We start from the raw sequence: 16606 nt of genomic DNA on the forward strand, positions 1-16606 counted from the left end.
TGCCATGATATATGCAGAAAGTCCATCCCAGTTTGGATAGCAATAATGAGATGGAGATTACAGTAGGCCTTAGCCAATAGTCATGTGCCACAGCTTATGTTATAACCAATCATGTCATTAGAATAGTCCAATCAGCTCTTGTCTGTATTGTATAAAAACTACCTCTCTGTAACAATAAAGTAGAATTCATTTTGATACACCACCAGCTGTGTCTTTGTGATTCTCGAGGCTTCAAGGATGGGTGTAGCCTATCCAGGCCTGTTATTTAATTTGAAACTACAGACAACATAGCTCTGGGGGTCTTGTGCCCCCAACACTATGTAACTATGAACCCAACCACCTACTGGGACTATGAAGGACTATCACATATAGTTGTCGATGAGTGCTTGGTTCAGAAGGTGAGCAAGTTACGATGGTCATAACCATAAGACTTTAGAGATACAATGTGGTAGAAAATCAAGTCAAAACTGTTCCTACAACTGCCTATCAAGGGGAGAATTTAGAGCCAATTCCATTCTAGATTTTTATCAAACAATTAATTGAACATGAGACAACATAATATTACTTCGGCACTGACATACTATATTCTGCTTCTCGAAGTCTTGAAGGACTGAACATAACCAGTAGTGTCTTACCTTGCACAATGATCTTGGTAACAATTGTTGAGTGTGGAACAACGTTCTTCATGGTGAGCGATGGAATGGTCACTGTGGGCTCGCCACCTACAGGAGAAAGAAAGAGACACCATACGGTGAGGAGGAGATCTTTAAAAATGAACACATGACAAGGGTTCTCAATCTTTTCTTATGCTGTATAGTCAGATTGTTCCACTCTCAAGGGGCCCTGTCCATCTCATATCACTCCGCTGATGCTCAACGAGAGTATTTGTTAAGATTCGCCTGGTGGTTTTGTTCAGACGGAACATACCCGAAACAAAACTGCTATTATTATACTCTGGTGTCAATTCAAACTCCATAGTATAATGATCTGATGCCTGGAGGAGGTGATCAAACATAAAAAAGAGTGTTACTCACCTCTCCTGTTCTCTAAGGCATGATAAAAATGTGCTGGAGCCCAGGAGAGGTTAGTAACACTGTTATTAAATGTTTGTCAGGTCACAGATCAATATACTCTAGGGTCTGAACAGACATTAGTGTATAATAATAGTTTTTTTATTGGTGAACCTCAAAAAATTCTACTGAACTTAAAATTTTAGCACTATTCGCAATGTAACACCACAGGGGGCCACTATGTTGGGGTGCCGATATAAGACATTAAACTGTGTGAAGGGGCTATTATGGAATATTATACTGTATGAGGGCCATTATGAGACATTATAATGTGTGGAGGGGCCACTATGGGACATTATACTATATGGGGGCCTTTATGGGACATTATACTGTGTGGAGGGGTCACTATGGGACATTATACTGTGTGGAGGGGCCACTATGGGACATTATACTATATGGGGGCCTTTATGGGACATTATACTGTGTGGAGGGGTCACTATGGGACACTATACTATGTGGTGGGGCCACTATGGGACATTATACAGTATGGAGACCACTGTGGAACATTATACTGTGTGGTGGGGCCACTATGGGACATTATACTGTATACAGGGACCACTATGAGACATTATATTGTATGGGGACCACTGTGGAACATTATATTGTATGGGAGTGGGAGCAGACCAGCCAAGTACTGCCCTCTTGGGTCTGAATTGGACATTAGGCACGTAAAACATTTAGAGTTTTTTTATCATCTAAATGAGAGGTAGTCTTACTTTTGCCTTTTGGATCTAGTATGACTGACTTCAATGTTACCGTTTTACGGATTCCTTCTGGCTGAAATGGGAAAAAGATCCAGAAATGAATGACTTCTTTATGAATTCTGGTGCAAGCTGAAAACCTTAGTTAAAGAAAAAACCAGATGGATTTGGGACGTTTCCATCGACACAAAATAGGACCTTTCTCAAACTCAGAAAAGGTCTACCAACACAATGATTTTTGGAATAAATCCATCTGGTTTTTAACTAAAGTTTTGAAAGTGCTGTCTATTTTTTGTTTGTTTAGATAGGTAGATAGATAAGTGCGGATTCCGTCTCACCACAACTTTCAGTAACTTCCGGACACCGTCTCCCACAAATAACCCAAACACTGAGGCTTTCACTTCTACGTAATGCTGCCCTACGGTGAGTGGCACGATGACAAAAGGAACTGCAAAGGATGAATGCTTCTTGACTGTCACGTCCTTGGTGTACTTCTTCGTCCGAGTAGAAAGACTGCAGAACTCAGGGTTGTGTGAGAAGGAAATGCGAACCTGCAACCCAAAAATACAGCAGAACTGAGGAAGTTTTGACGGTTCACTCAACGAAGGACATTAAAAGGGTCCTAGATGTCTGTTGGGTGTACTTGGAAACATGAGGGAATCATGATTATAATTTTGAAAGATTTCAAAAGGAATCGGAAAGAAAATTGGTTTCTTGGTTGGGATTTTTGTCTTCACTTGGGTCAAGGTAGCCAGTCATGCAAAGGTTTGGCAAATCTTGTCTGGCACTATCCACTTTACCATGTATACAGTATCTTAGATACCCTACCAATCATACCTTCAAGTTTTTGTCCATGTAGTTATACATGATGGCCCGAATTTCCACCTGTTCATTCCTTGCCACTGAATATGGCAATTTCAGGTCAACGAAGAAATCCTTTAGTACTTGAATTTCAGTGGGCTGTGCCACACAGATTCCTGTACAGAAGACATATATTTTATATAGATTAATTTTAAATTCTTCATGTTGATACTTTAGGGGGTGACTATGGGCAGGGGTGGAATTAGCCTAAACTGGTGCCCAAACAAGGGATATAGAACACTATTGGTCCCGGACATTGGTTGCTTAGATGTACAAAGCATTATTGTTGTTTTGTTCTGGACTCTGATCCTGACCTTGACTTTGGCCTTGTTCTTGGATTACGCTCTTGCCTCATCCTTTGAATTGTTGGTTCTACTATTGGTATTGACTTTAAATTTATCCAATGTTTAATGGATGTGTAATAAAAAAAAAGCTTCAGATATTTCCTTCTTAAGCGGGGGTGGGCAATTAATTTTCCCATGGGGCCACATGAGAAATTGAAATGGTTCTAGAGGGCAAATTTAGCTCCACCCACTTCTACGCTGACTCCACCCATTCTCAATTATTTTTCCATGTGCCCCCACAAAGTATAATTCTACTACAGTCACCCTAACATTATATGTCCCCACATTATAATGTTCCCTTCCAAATGTCCCACAGTATTAAGTCCCTCTCCTCGTCCCCCAGTGTAAACTGGGGAAACTAGAGGGGGGCGTTAAGCAGTGGGGGTAGTTGCAAGGGGGAATTAAACAGTGGGGATAGCTACCCCCCCACGGTTTAATATGCTCCTCCAGCTGCCCCAGTTTAATGTCCCCCTCCATCTGCCTCCTAGTTTAATGTCCCCCCTCCATCTGCCCCCTAGTTTAATGTCCCCCCTCCATCTGCCTTCAGTTTAACTGCCCCTACATCTGCCCCCAGTTCCCTCCTCTTACTCACACATACTGTCTCTTCTGTCCTCATTTTCCATCAGGCCCCATTCCAGGCAGCTAGCTCTTTCTGTGTAACAGCAACCACACAGTCCCGTGTGGCTCCGCCCACGAATGAGTCTTAGCCTATCCTAGTGAACTAAAGGACCTGTGATGACGTCACAGGTCCTTTAGCCAACTTCCCATTCAGCATCTACTTGGGAGAGCTACACGCTATGCGGGCCGGACAGAAACTGTCAGAGGGCCGTATGTGGCCCGCGAGCCGTACATTTCCCAGGTCTATTCTAAAGTGTGAAAAGCTAGCTCTTTCTGTGTAACAGCAACCACACAGTCCCATGTGGCTCCGCCCACTAACGAGTCTTAGCCTATCCTAGTGAACTAAAGGACCTGTGATGACGTCATCACAGGTCCTTTAGCCAACTTCCCATTCAACATCTACTTTTCTCTCACAAGCTATGCGGGCCGGACAGAAACCGTCAGAGGGCCGTATGTGGCCCGCGGGCCGTACATTGCTCAGGTCTGTTCTAAAGTGTGAAAAGTTTTTGTGAACTTCAGGTTTCTAAAGGATCTTGATTTTTTTTTTTTTTTTTACCTTTAGTTTTGGAAAGACTGATGGCCAACACTTCCCATGTTGTAATCGAATCTTTCAAAATGTGTTTGTCTTGCAAGATTTCGGTAGAAATACTAAAGAGAGTAGACGGGTTAAAGAGAAGATTTGTTATCAAAGTACAAGGACCCCAAACATGAAACATATATACTTGGATTTAAACCTAAGATTTGGCCCTTGGGGCTACATGGACCTGTTTGCTTGATATTAGACTGAAGAGATGGGTACTCACTTGTCAGCATCGGGAGCCATATTCATGTTCACGATGTTCCAAAGCCAACTCTCTGGAAAATCAGTCCTTGAATCAATGTCCTTGTCTGGATAGTATTCATCATCAACTTCAGCTGCAAAAGAAAGATTTTTTAAATTGTTTCACGTTTTCCGAGAAATTTTTTCAGACTATACGGTCTTATGAAATTTATCATGTAATCTTCTATTTACAATAAGCATTCAAGGCTGGTGGATATTTGTGGTCAAGACCACCTTTCATGCCAGGTCGTAGAACTTGTTGAAGACCGTAGACCTGACTTTTGGCTAACGTTTCTGTGGTGAATGAGATGACTCTCATGAGTGAGTTCTCAGATGTCGGGTAACTGTATAGACTCAGTAAAGATAAAAATTATTGTGACATAGCCTCTTTTTATCTTTATACTAGCCCCTGCCGGCGACTTCGTCTGCGGGTTGTTGGAGTGGAGGATCCGTCTATATTCAGCAAATTGCTGCCGTCGATGGTTTGCCTGCTCCAGTGTTTCAGAAGCTCTCAAGCTGTCCTGCTGCTGAACTTGTTCCTCGCACCGTGCCTGTGATTGTTCTGGCATCTCAGCAGCTCGCTGCGATGCCACATAATGAGCATGTTGTTGGCATTGATGATTTGCCTGCTCTGGGGTTTCGGCAGCTCTCAAGTTGGCCTGGCACTGAAGTTGTTCTTGGCATCGTTCCTGTAATTGTTCCGGTATCTCAGCAGCTCGCTGTGACGCCATATAATGCATGTGTTGTTGGAGTCGATGATCCCCCTTAGCTCCACTTGAGGAGAACTCTGTGACTTCTGGCTACCTTCATAGCTCTCGTGGTTTGCAACAAATTAGATTTTATTTTCTAGGCATGTTGCAAATTGGCAAACTGCCAATTTGGATTGAAGGTGTTTGCCCATGTCAGTTTGTTTGCAGTGCCTGGACCAGATCGGATAATATGCAAATTCATGAACATTGAGGGTTAGTGTGTGTTTACACAGAGAGATAACAGCCCTGACTTTCCCAGAAGCTGAGATAAGAGCAGTGTAATATAGCATGTGAACATAAATTCATAACAGTCTCAAAGCCATGTCATTTACTAGGATAAAAAGTAGCCTATAGTTTAATCGAGGTTACAATCTATCTATGTGCTGAATTTCATTCAAATCCATTCAGCTGTGTTTGCGTGATTGAGGAACAAACATCCAAACACACAAACTTTCATGTGTGAACATAAATTTGTAACAGTCTCAAAGCCATGTCATTTACTGGGATAAAAAGTAGCCTATATTTTAATTGAGGTTACAATCTATCTATGTGCTGAATTTCATTCAAATCCGTTCAGCTGTTTTTGCGTGATTGAGGAACAAATATCCAAACACACAAACTAATATTAGTAGGATAGTAGGATGAACATTACTACTGCAAGGAATGGCTTGCCCTAGTAGATGCTACTATTAATTGTATCTTCTCACTATTGGTGAGTTCATATTTCCCGTCTAAAATTTACTTACTTCTCTCTAGGCCTTCATCTTTCATCTCCTTGTCAGCCTTCCGCTTCAGTTCGATGGACCTGCAACAGTCCAGGAAAGCGTTCACGCACTTGTCTCCTTCTTGGATAAGACGGGCGCGCCGCTCACAGCTGTGGTCCATTGGGTTTCTAACCATTCCATCATGGCAGCATTGCTGTTCCAGGTCTGAGTAGTTGGAAGCTAAAAAGTAAAAGAGAAGTATTGTATAGTCACTTAATACGATATATAAGTATAAGCTGATTTTATCAGAACAGAGGGAGGTTCTATAAAAATTGAATGGGGCCCTTACCATGGGTCTTTCCACCCAGAACAGAGGGGTGTAGTATCTGTTCCTCCCATACATGATAGCTAAGGGGATAGGACCAACATGGTCTGGGACCTCTTTATATTAATGTTTCCTAGTAGCTACATTGTTTTCTTCTATAGTATATCTACCTTTCACAACTTAGACTTAGCGGAATGTGGGGTTAAAGGTTCTCTTACGACATTATATTGGAGGATTATCTGATACAGCTTCACTAAGGATCTATCATAGTTCACTATTTATATAGGAGATCTAAAATGAGACCTACAATGGGAATCCAGACTGGCTGCAGCTGCCCTCAGAGCCACAGACCACACCTTACTGGAGCCATACCTTTCATGGACTTATATGCCTTCAGTTCTGCAGTTGACCTCCGCCTACGGTTTTTACCAGCTCCGCAGGATGAATCTATGGGGAAAGAGAGAATATAATGAATATCTAAAACTGGGAAATCTTCTGTATATATGTGGGTGGTGGAATGGGGGGGTGATTGGCAGTGGCGCAACTAAAGTCTTGTGGGCCTTGGTGCAATCTTTTGTCCGGGGCCTCCTACCTCATCCCTACAGTGAATTCTTGATAGTGATGGTTACGGGTGATAAGGAGTTTAATCCACCTTAGTGTGGTTAGAGGGAATCTGTGGATCTCCTTGGCTTAAGGGCTAGATCGAAACTGCAATCTCAATACTGATGCCAGTGCTTATAGTCCCCCTAAGGCTCTTGGGTCCCGGTTTGACTGCACCCTGTCAAGTTAAAGTTCGTGATTGGGCTTGACTATACTTTTTATATAGGCTATGTGTGGTAGTCACTGGTATTGCCATTGCAGACATGCAAGCCACCTAGTGTACCCAAATTGGTTGTCACTAGAGATGAGCGAGTAGTGATCGATCGAGTAGATGCTCGATCGAATACTACGGTATTCGAGATACTCGTACTCGATCGAACACTACTAGCTGTTTGAAGTTTAATGTTCGATGCAGAACCAGCATTGATTGGCAGAATGCTATACATTCTGCCAATCAACGCTGGTTCTTCTCTTACCTTTCCGAAGTCTTCTCCGTGCTGCGTCCCCGCGTCTTCTTCCAGGTGGAATTCACTCTGCCTAGGCATCCGGCCTAGGCAGAGACGACTGCGCATGCGCGGGCATGCACGCGCATACACGCGCATGCGCAGTCGGCTCTGCTCAGGTGTCGGGCCTGGGCAGAGCCGCACGCGCATGCACAGTCGGCTCTGCCTAGGCCGGATGCCTAGGCAGAGTGAATTCCACCCGGAAGAGGACGCGGGGGTGCTGCGCCGGGAGAAGACTTTAAGCAGAATCCAGCCCGACCGTCACTCGTGGACTTGGTTAGTATGATTTTATCGAATGTTGCCTACCCCTGAAACGAGCATTTTCCCCCATAGACTATAATGTGTGCGGCTGTTCGAATCGGATTTCAAACCTCATACACTTTAGTGTTCGCTCATCTCTAGTTATCACTGTTGTACAGAGGAGATAGGTGGTACTCAGCTGCAAAACATGTAGACTTCTAAGACCCTCAACACAGAGACAAGATGGTTTTTTACGAGCCACAAATTTTTCCAAAATTTTGTGGTTTTGTCAACCATAAACCGGAGGCCAAACACTGATATTTTCCTTCTCTCACCCCTCCCACACTGGGCCCAGTCCTCTATTGCTTCATCTTTCAGCCTCTGGTAACCTCTTGGTAACGTCTTTGGTGCTCCGTCACCACTGAGACCTGTGATTGGCGGGGCATGTCAATGTCATGACACTTTCACCCCATATGAGAAGGTGAATATCACTGTTCGTTCCCCCCCCACACACACACACACACACACCTTTCCCAAGCCTCTACTTATTAAGAGACACCCCAGAGTATAATAAGAACACTTCATCCATTAATACATGTGTATGACCAGATCTTGTCTTTAAGTCTGACATCTGCCATTAGTAAGATGACCTCTTACCAGTTCTCTGTTCGGTGTCCAGTCCAAAATTGGTTTGCACTGCGAGTCCTGCATCATAGAATACCCCCATATTGTTTGCGCCGCTGCCCGGAGAGCAGCCGGTGTCAGACTTCTCTACAGTGTTCCATATCTGAAAGACAATTGCAATTCAGAAAATGTCTGTGGTACCGAAGGAGCAAAGTGTATCAAATACTTTCCAAAATTATTGTAATTATTACTATGGTTACTGTTATTATATTGCTAAACACACTTCTTAGAGTTGTCCCTGATCTTCTTTGTATTGGCAGTGCCTGTATTATGAACCAGCTTCCATGTTTTACTGGTTGTGGTGAGCTCAACAACTTTTCCAAATGTTGTTAAGGAGCTATTTGGGGCACTGAACACCCGCAGGTCCTTCGGGACCAATGGTTTAGTGTCCTAAATATCCTTATAGTAAAAACAGAACAAAAAAGTCCTACATACTTACCCACCTCCTGTACTACTGGCACCCCAAAGTTGTGCATGTACTGGACCTTGAGCGCGTGTGCAGTGAAGCCATGGTGCACTTTCGAGGTTTTGGTGAAGAACTGTGCAGTTACTGGGAGCTTGAGATTCATCTCTTGGTAGGTATAAAGATTTGGACCTTGATGGCTTAGGGCCCAAAATAGCCGTCGATGGGTTCCCTTTAGAAGGGTTGGCAATGAAAAGTTTTACTGTGGTGGATGGATGTGGTGGCAAGTAGGGTTGAGCGATGGGAAAAGATCGGATTCCGAGCAAATTTCATGATCGCGATCCCGATCTTTTTATGCGGGATCGAGGTCTCACGTTAGTTCCCACAATGCTTGGCTACTGGCCAATCATTGTGGGAAAAGCTTGAGGTGGAGTGATTGGGATCGGAAAAGATTGGATTCCGATTGGGGATCGAGCAAATTTAACAATCGGGATCGGCTGGAAAATGATCGAAAATCAGATTTTAAAAATTATCCTGAAATCTCAAAATCGGCTCAACCCTAGTGGCAACAAGTTGTAGGTGGTGGAGGTGATGAATGGCCTTATTTAAAGAGGACCTTTCACTATTTTTCCCAAAGGCAGTTCTATATACTGCCGGAAAGCTGACAGTGCGCTGAGTTCAGCGCACTGTCGGCTTTCCCGATCTGGGCCCGGTGTGAAGAGCTTACAGTCCGGTAGTTCTTCTATGGTCAGAAGGGCATTTCTGACTGTTAGCCAGAGACGTCCTTCTGCCTCGCGGCGCCTATCGCGCTGTGCTTTGGAGCGGGGAGGAATGCCCCCCTCCCTCTATTCACACAGCTAATCCATAGACGAGTATTATCAGGAGAGGGAGGGGGCGTTCCTCCCCGCTCCACAGCACAGCGCGATTGGCGCCGCGAGGCAGAAGGACGTTCCTGGCTAACAGTCAGAAACGCCCTTCTGACCATAGAAGAGCTACGGTACCGGACCGTAAGCTCTTCACACCGGGCACAGATCGGGAAAGCCGACAGTGCGCTGAACTCAGCGCACTGTCAGCTTTCCGGCAGTATATAGAACTGCCTTTGGGAAAAATAGTGAAAGGTCCTCTTTAAGGAGCTGCACAGAGAGGTCAGGTAACCACAGGTCCTTCAGAAGGTACAGGTCCTTTAGCTGAAGTGAAGCAAACATCCAGAACCCTGGAGGAGAAGGTCTTATAGAGTAATATAATGATGGTAACACTTACTTTGCTCTGGGTCATTCTGTATTTGTTGTTCAGGGCATAGACGGCTTTGTCCACTGCCACCAACCCAACGCTAGAGTTATAATCGGCCCGCAGTGTAAAGCTGATCTTGTCTCTGGGATTTGCTGTGGTTTTGCTGGCTTTCAGCTCCAGCTGTGATAAAACAATGGAGAATATTTAAGAGAACGATACAATCATCGGTAAATGTCTATGGTATGTTATCTGATTCTCCAGAATATCTGGACAGATGTTATTCTACTGTCTCCTGATGGGTCTCCACATGGAAAGAAGATTTCATAGACCAACTACTAACAGATCCTGATAACACCGGAAGGAAGGAACTGTTACTATTTTATTATCATTTGATTTAATCTTTTAGATTTTTATTCTATTAGGTTACATTCAACAATGTTCTTATTTTAGCTGGACTTCCATAGTTAGTAAGACGTCCTTACCGTTCCCATGCAGTCGTCTACAACATCTACCCACATGGAGTCAGACACCATCTCATATTCTAGGGTGTAGTAAGCCACAATACGAAAAGATGGTAATAAGTCCTGTGTAATGACCAAGGGCATGGTGACCACAGTCTGACCGGGCGCACGCTCCTGCCGGCCCACAGTCACTATCTTTCCCCTGCTAAGAATCTAGGAGAGAAAAAAAAAGAAGAAAAATATGAGAATTACATGAGAAAAAGTAAAATGAGTAGTATTATAGTAGTTATATTCTTGTACATAGGAGGTAGTATTATAGTAGTTATATTCTTGTTCATAGGAGCAGTATTATAGTAGTTATATTCTTGTACATAGGAGGTAGTATTATAGTAGTTATATTCTTGTTCATAGGAGCAGTATTATAGTAGTTATATTCTTGTACATAGGAGCAGTATTATAGTAGTTATATTCTTGTACATAGGAGCAGTATTATAGTAGTTATATTCTTGTACATAGGAGTAGTATTATAGTAGTTATATTCTTGTTCATAGGAGCAGTATTATAGTAGTTATATTCTTGTACATAGGAGCAAAATTATAGTAGTTATATTCTTGTACATAGGAGTAGTATTATAGTAGTTATATTCTTGTACATAGGAGTAGTATTATAGTAGTTATATTGTTGTACATAGGAGTAGTATTATAGTAGTTATATTCTTGTACATAACAGGTAGTATTATAGTAGTTATATTCTTGTACATAGGAGCAGTATTATAGTAGTTATATTCTTGTACATAGGAGTAGTATTATAGTAGTTATATTCTTGTACATAGGAGTAGTATTATAGTAGTTATATTCTTGTTCATAGGAGCAGTATTATAGTAGTTATATTCTTGTACATAGGAGCAGTATTATAGTAGTTATATTCTTGTTCATAGGAGCAGTATTATAGTAGTTATATTCTTGTACATAGGAGCAGTATTATAGTAGTTATATTCTTGTACATAGGAGCAGTATTATAGTAGTTATATTCTTGTACATAGGAGTAGTATTATAGTAGTTATATTCTTGTACATAGGAGCAGTATTATAGTAGTTATATTCTTGTACATAGGAGTAGTATTATAGTAGTTATATTCTTGTTCATAGGAGCAGTATTATAGTAGTTATATTCTTGTACATAGGAGCAAAATTATAGTAGTTATATTCTTGTACATAGGAGTAGTATTATAGTAGTTATATTCTTGTACATAGGAGTAGTATTATAGTAGTTATATTCTTGTACATAGGAGTAGTATTATAGTAGTTATATTCTTGTTCATAGGAGCAGTATTATAGTAGTTATATTCTTGTACATAGGAGTAGTATTATAGTAGTTATATTCTTGTACATAGGAGTAGTATTATAGTAGTTATATTGTTGTACATAGGAGTAGTATTATAGTAGTTATATTCTTGTACATAACAGGTAGTATTATAGTAGTTATATTCTTGTACATAGGAGCAGTATTATAGTAGTTATATTCTTGTACATAGGAGTAGTATTATAGTAGTTATATTCTTGTACATAGGAGTAGTATTATAGTAGTTATATTCTTGTACATAGGAGTAGTATTATAGTAGTTATATTCTTGTACATAGGAGTAGTATTATAGTAGTTATATTCTTGTACATAGGAGCAGTATTATAGTAGTTATATTCTTGTACATAGGAGCAGTATTATAGTAGTTATATTCTTGTACATAGGAGTAGTATTATAGTAGTTATATTCTTGTACATAGGAGTAGTATTATAGTAGTTATATTGTTGTACATAGGAGTAGTATTATAGTAGTTATATTCTTGTACATAGGAGCAGTATTATAGTAGTTATATTCTTGTACATAGGGGTAGTATTATAGTAGTTATATTCTTGTACATAGGAGTAGTATTATAGTAGTTATATTCTTGTACATAGGAGGTAGTATTATAGTAGTTATATTCTTGTACATAGGAGTAGTATTATAGTAGTTATAATCTTGTACATAGGAGCAGTATTATAGCAGTTATATTCTTGTACATAGGAGCAGTATTATAGTAGTTATATTCTTGTACATAGGAGGTAGTATTATAGTAGTTATATTCTTGTACATAGGAGTAGTATTATAGTAGTTATATTGTTGTACATAGGAGTAGTATTATAGTAGTTATATTCTTGTACATAACAGGTAGTATTATAGTAGTTATATTCTTGTACATAGGAGCAGTATTATAGTAGTTATATTCTTGTACATAGGAGTAGTATTATAGTAGTTATATTCTTGTACATAGGAGTAGTATTATAGTAGTTATATTCTTGTACATAGGAGTAGTATTATAGTAGTTATATTCTTGTACATAGGAGTAGTATTATAGTAGTTATATTCTTGTACATAGGAGCAGTATTATAGTAGTTATATTCTTGTACATAGGAGCAGTATTATAGTAGTTATATTCTTGTACATAGGAGTAGTATTATAGTAGTTATATTCTTGTACATAGGAGTAGTATTATAGTAGTTATATTGTTGTACATAGGAGTAGTATTATAGTAGTTATATTCTTGTACATAGGAGCAGTATTATAGTAGTTATATTCTTGTACATAGGAGTAGTATTATAGTAGTTATATTCTTGTACATAGGAGTAGTATTATAGTAGTTATATTCTTGTACATAGGAGGTAGTATTATAGTAGTTATATTCTTGTACATAGGAGTAGTATTATAGTAGTTATATTCTTGTACATAGGAGCAGTATTATAGCAGTTATATTCTTGTACATAGGAGCAGTATTATAGTAGTTATATTCTTGTACATAGGAGGTAGTATTATAGTAGTTATATTCTTGTACATAGGAGCAGTATAATAGTAGTTATATTCTTGTACATAGGGGCAGTATTATAGTAGTTATATTCTTGTATATAAGGGACAGTATTATAGTAGTTATATTCTTATACATAGGAGTAGTATTATAGTAGTTATATTCTTGTACATAGGAGGTAGTATTATAGCAGTTATATTCTTGTACATAGGAGCAGTATTATAGTAGTTATATTCTTGTACATAGGAGGTAGTATTATAGCAGTTATATTCTTGTACATAGGAGCAGTATTATAGTAGTTATATTCTTGTACATAGGAGGTAGTATTATAGTAGTTATATTCTTGTACATAGGAGCAGTATAATAGTAGTTATATTCTTATACATAGGAGTAGTATTATAGTAGTTATATTCTTGTACATAGGAGGTAGTATTATAGTAGTTATATTCTTGTACATAGGAGCAGTATTATAGTAGTTATATTCTTGTACATAGGAGCAGTATTATAGTAGTTATATTCTTGTACATAGGAGTAGTATTATAGTAGTTATATTCTTGTACATAGGAGCAGTATTATAGTAGTTATATTCTTGTACATAGGAGTAGTATTATAGTAGTTATATTCTTGTGCATAGAGCAGTATTATAGCAGTTATATTCTTGTACATAGGAATAGTATTATAGTAGTTATATTCTTGTACATAGGAGCAGTATTATAGTAGTTATATTCTTGTACATAGGGGGCAGTATTATAGTAGTTATATTCTTGTACATAGTAGTAGTATTATAGTAGTTATATTCTTGTACATAGGAGCAGTATTATAGTAGTTATATTCTTGTACATAGGAGTAGTATTATAGTAGTTATATTCTTGTACATAGGAGTAGTATTATAGTAGTTATATTCTTGTACATAGGAGGTAGTATTATAGTAGTTATATTCTTGTACATAGGAGTAGTATTATAGTAGTTATATTCTTGTACATAGGGGGCAGTATTATAGTAGTTATATTCTTGTACATAGTAGTAGTATTATAGTAGTTATATTCTTGTACATAGGAGCAGTATTATAGCAGTTATATTCTTGTACATAGGAAAAGTATTATAGTAGTTATAGTCTTGTACATAGGAGTAGTATTATAGTAGTTATATTCTTGTACATAGGAGGTAGTATTATAGTAGTTATATTCTTGTACATAGGAGTAGTATTATAGTAGTTATATTCTTGTACATAGGAGCAGTATTATAGTAGTTATATTCTTGTACATAGGAGCAGTATAATAGTAGTTATATTCTTGTACATAGGAGTAGTATTATAGTAGTTATATTCTTGTACATAGGAGGTAGTATTATAGTAGTTATATTCTTGTACATAGGAGCAGTATTATAGTAGTTATATTCTTGTACATAGGAGCAGTATTATAGTAGTTATATTCTTGTACATAGGAGTAGTATTATAGTAGTTATATTCTTGTACATAGGAGCAGTATTATAGTAGTTATATTCTTGTACATAGGAGTAGTATTATAGTAGTTATATTCTTGTGCATAGAGCAGTATTATAGCAGTTATATTCTTGTACATAGGAATAGTATTATAGTAGTTATATTCTTGTACATAGGAGCAGTATTATAGTAGTTATATTCTTGTACATAGGGGGCAGTATTATAGTAGTTATATTCTTGTACATAGTAGTAGTATTATAGTAGTTATATTCTTGTACATAGGAGCAGTATTATAGTAGTTATATTCTTGTACATAGGAGTAGTATTATAGTAGTTATATTCTTGTACATAGGGGCAGTATTATAGTAGTTATATTCTTGTATATAAGGGACAGTATTATAGTAGTTATATTCTTATACATAGGAGTAGTATTATAGTAGTTATATTCTTGAACATAGGAGGTAGTATTATAGTAGTTATATTCTTGTACATAGGAGCAGTAGTATAGTAGTTATATTCTTGTACATAGGAGCAGTATTATAGTAGTTATATTCTTGTACATAGGAGTAGTATTATAGTAGTTATATTCTTGTACATAGGAGCAGTATTATAGTAGTTATATTCTTGTACATAGGAGTAGTATTATAGTAGTTATATTCTTGTGCATAGAGCAGTATTATAGTAGTTATATTCTTGTACATAGGAGTAGTATTATAGTAGCTATATTCTTGTACATAGGAGGTAGTATTATAGTAGTTATATTCTTGTACATAGGAGCAGTATTATAGTAGTTATATTCTTGTACATAGGGGGCAGTATTATAGTAGTTATATTCTTGTACATAGTAGTAGTATTATAGTAGTTATATTCTTGTACATAGGAGCAGTATTATAGCAGTTATATTCTTGTACATAGGAAAAGTATTATAGTAGTTATAGTCTTGTACATAGGAGTAGTATTATAGTAGTTATATTCTTGTACATAGGAGCAGTATTATAGTAGTTATATTCTTGTACATAGGAGCAGTATAATAGTAGTTATATTCTTGTACATAGGAGTAGTATTATAGTAGTTATATTCTTGTACATAGGAGGTACTATTATAGTAGTTATATTTTTGTACATAGGAGCAGTATTATAGTAGTTATATTCTTGTACATAGGAGCAGTATTATAGTAGTTATATTCTTGTACATAGGAGTAGTATTATAGTAGTTATATTCTTGTACATAGGAGCAGTATTATAGTAGTTATATTCTTGTACATAGGAGTAGTATTATAGTAGTTATATTCTTGTACATAGAAGTAGTATTATAGTAGTTATATTGTTGTACATAGGAGTAGTATTATAGTAGTTATATTCTTGTACATAACAGGTAGTATTATAGTAGTTATATTCTTGTACATAGGAGCAGTATTATAGTAGTTATATTCTTGTACATAGGAGTAGTATTATAGTAGTTATATTCTTGTACATAGGAGTAGTATTATAGTAGTTATATTCTTGTACATAGGAGTAGTATTATAGTAGTTATATTCTTGTACATAGGAGCAGTATTATAGTAGTTATATTCTTGTACATAGGAGTAGTATTATAGTAGTTATATTCTTGTACATAGGAGTAGTATTATAGTAGTTATATTCTTGTACCTAGGAGTAGTATTATAGTAGTTATATTCTTGTTAAATAGGAGCAGTATTATAGTAGTTATATTCTTGTACATAGGAGCAGTATTATAGTAGTTATATTCTTGTACATAGGAGTAGTATTATAGTAGTTATATTCTTGTACATAGTAGTAGTATTATAGTAGTTATATTGTTGTACATAGGAGTAGTATTATAGTAGTTATATTCTTGTACATAGGAGCAGTATTATAGTAGTTATATTCTTGTACATAGGAGTAGTATTATAGTAGTTATATTCTTGTACATAGGAGTAGTATTATAGTAGTTATATTCTTGTACATAGGAGGTAGTATTATAGCAGTTATATTCTTGTACATAGGAGCAGTATTATAG

General features: G+C 37.8%; 1 protein-coding gene across 1 annotated transcript in view; it reads right to left on the bottom strand.

The window, feature by feature from the left end:
- The window catches only part of LOC142202396 (complement C3-like), a 59233-nt gene that overhangs the window by 26945 nt on the left and 15682 nt on the right, over positions 1–16606 (bottom strand). The window contains exons 13-23 of the mRNA XM_075272491.1: positions 10335–10526; positions 9883–10032; positions 8193–8322; positions 6565–6639; positions 5910–6107; positions 4398–4509; positions 4151–4242; positions 2609–2748; positions 2110–2322; positions 1787–1847; positions 636–722 (exon numbers count right to left, since the gene is read on the bottom strand). Of these exons, the coding sequence (XP_075128592.1) occupies positions 636–722; positions 1787–1847; positions 2110–2322; positions 2609–2748; positions 4151–4242; positions 4398–4509; positions 5910–6107; positions 6565–6639; positions 8193–8322; positions 9883–10032; positions 10335–10526 (1450 nt within the window). The remainder of the gene's footprint in view (positions 1–635; positions 723–1786; positions 1848–2109; positions 2323–2608; positions 2749–4150; positions 4243–4397; positions 4510–5909; positions 6108–6564; positions 6640–8192; positions 8323–9882; positions 10033–10334; positions 10527–16606) is intronic.

This window comes from Leptodactylus fuscus, chromosome 5, assembly GCF_031893055.1.
Source record: "Leptodactylus fuscus isolate aLepFus1 chromosome 5, aLepFus1.hap2, whole genome shotgun sequence".
Classification (NCBI taxonomy): Eukaryota; Metazoa; Chordata; class Amphibia; order Anura; family Leptodactylidae; genus Leptodactylus; species Leptodactylus fuscus.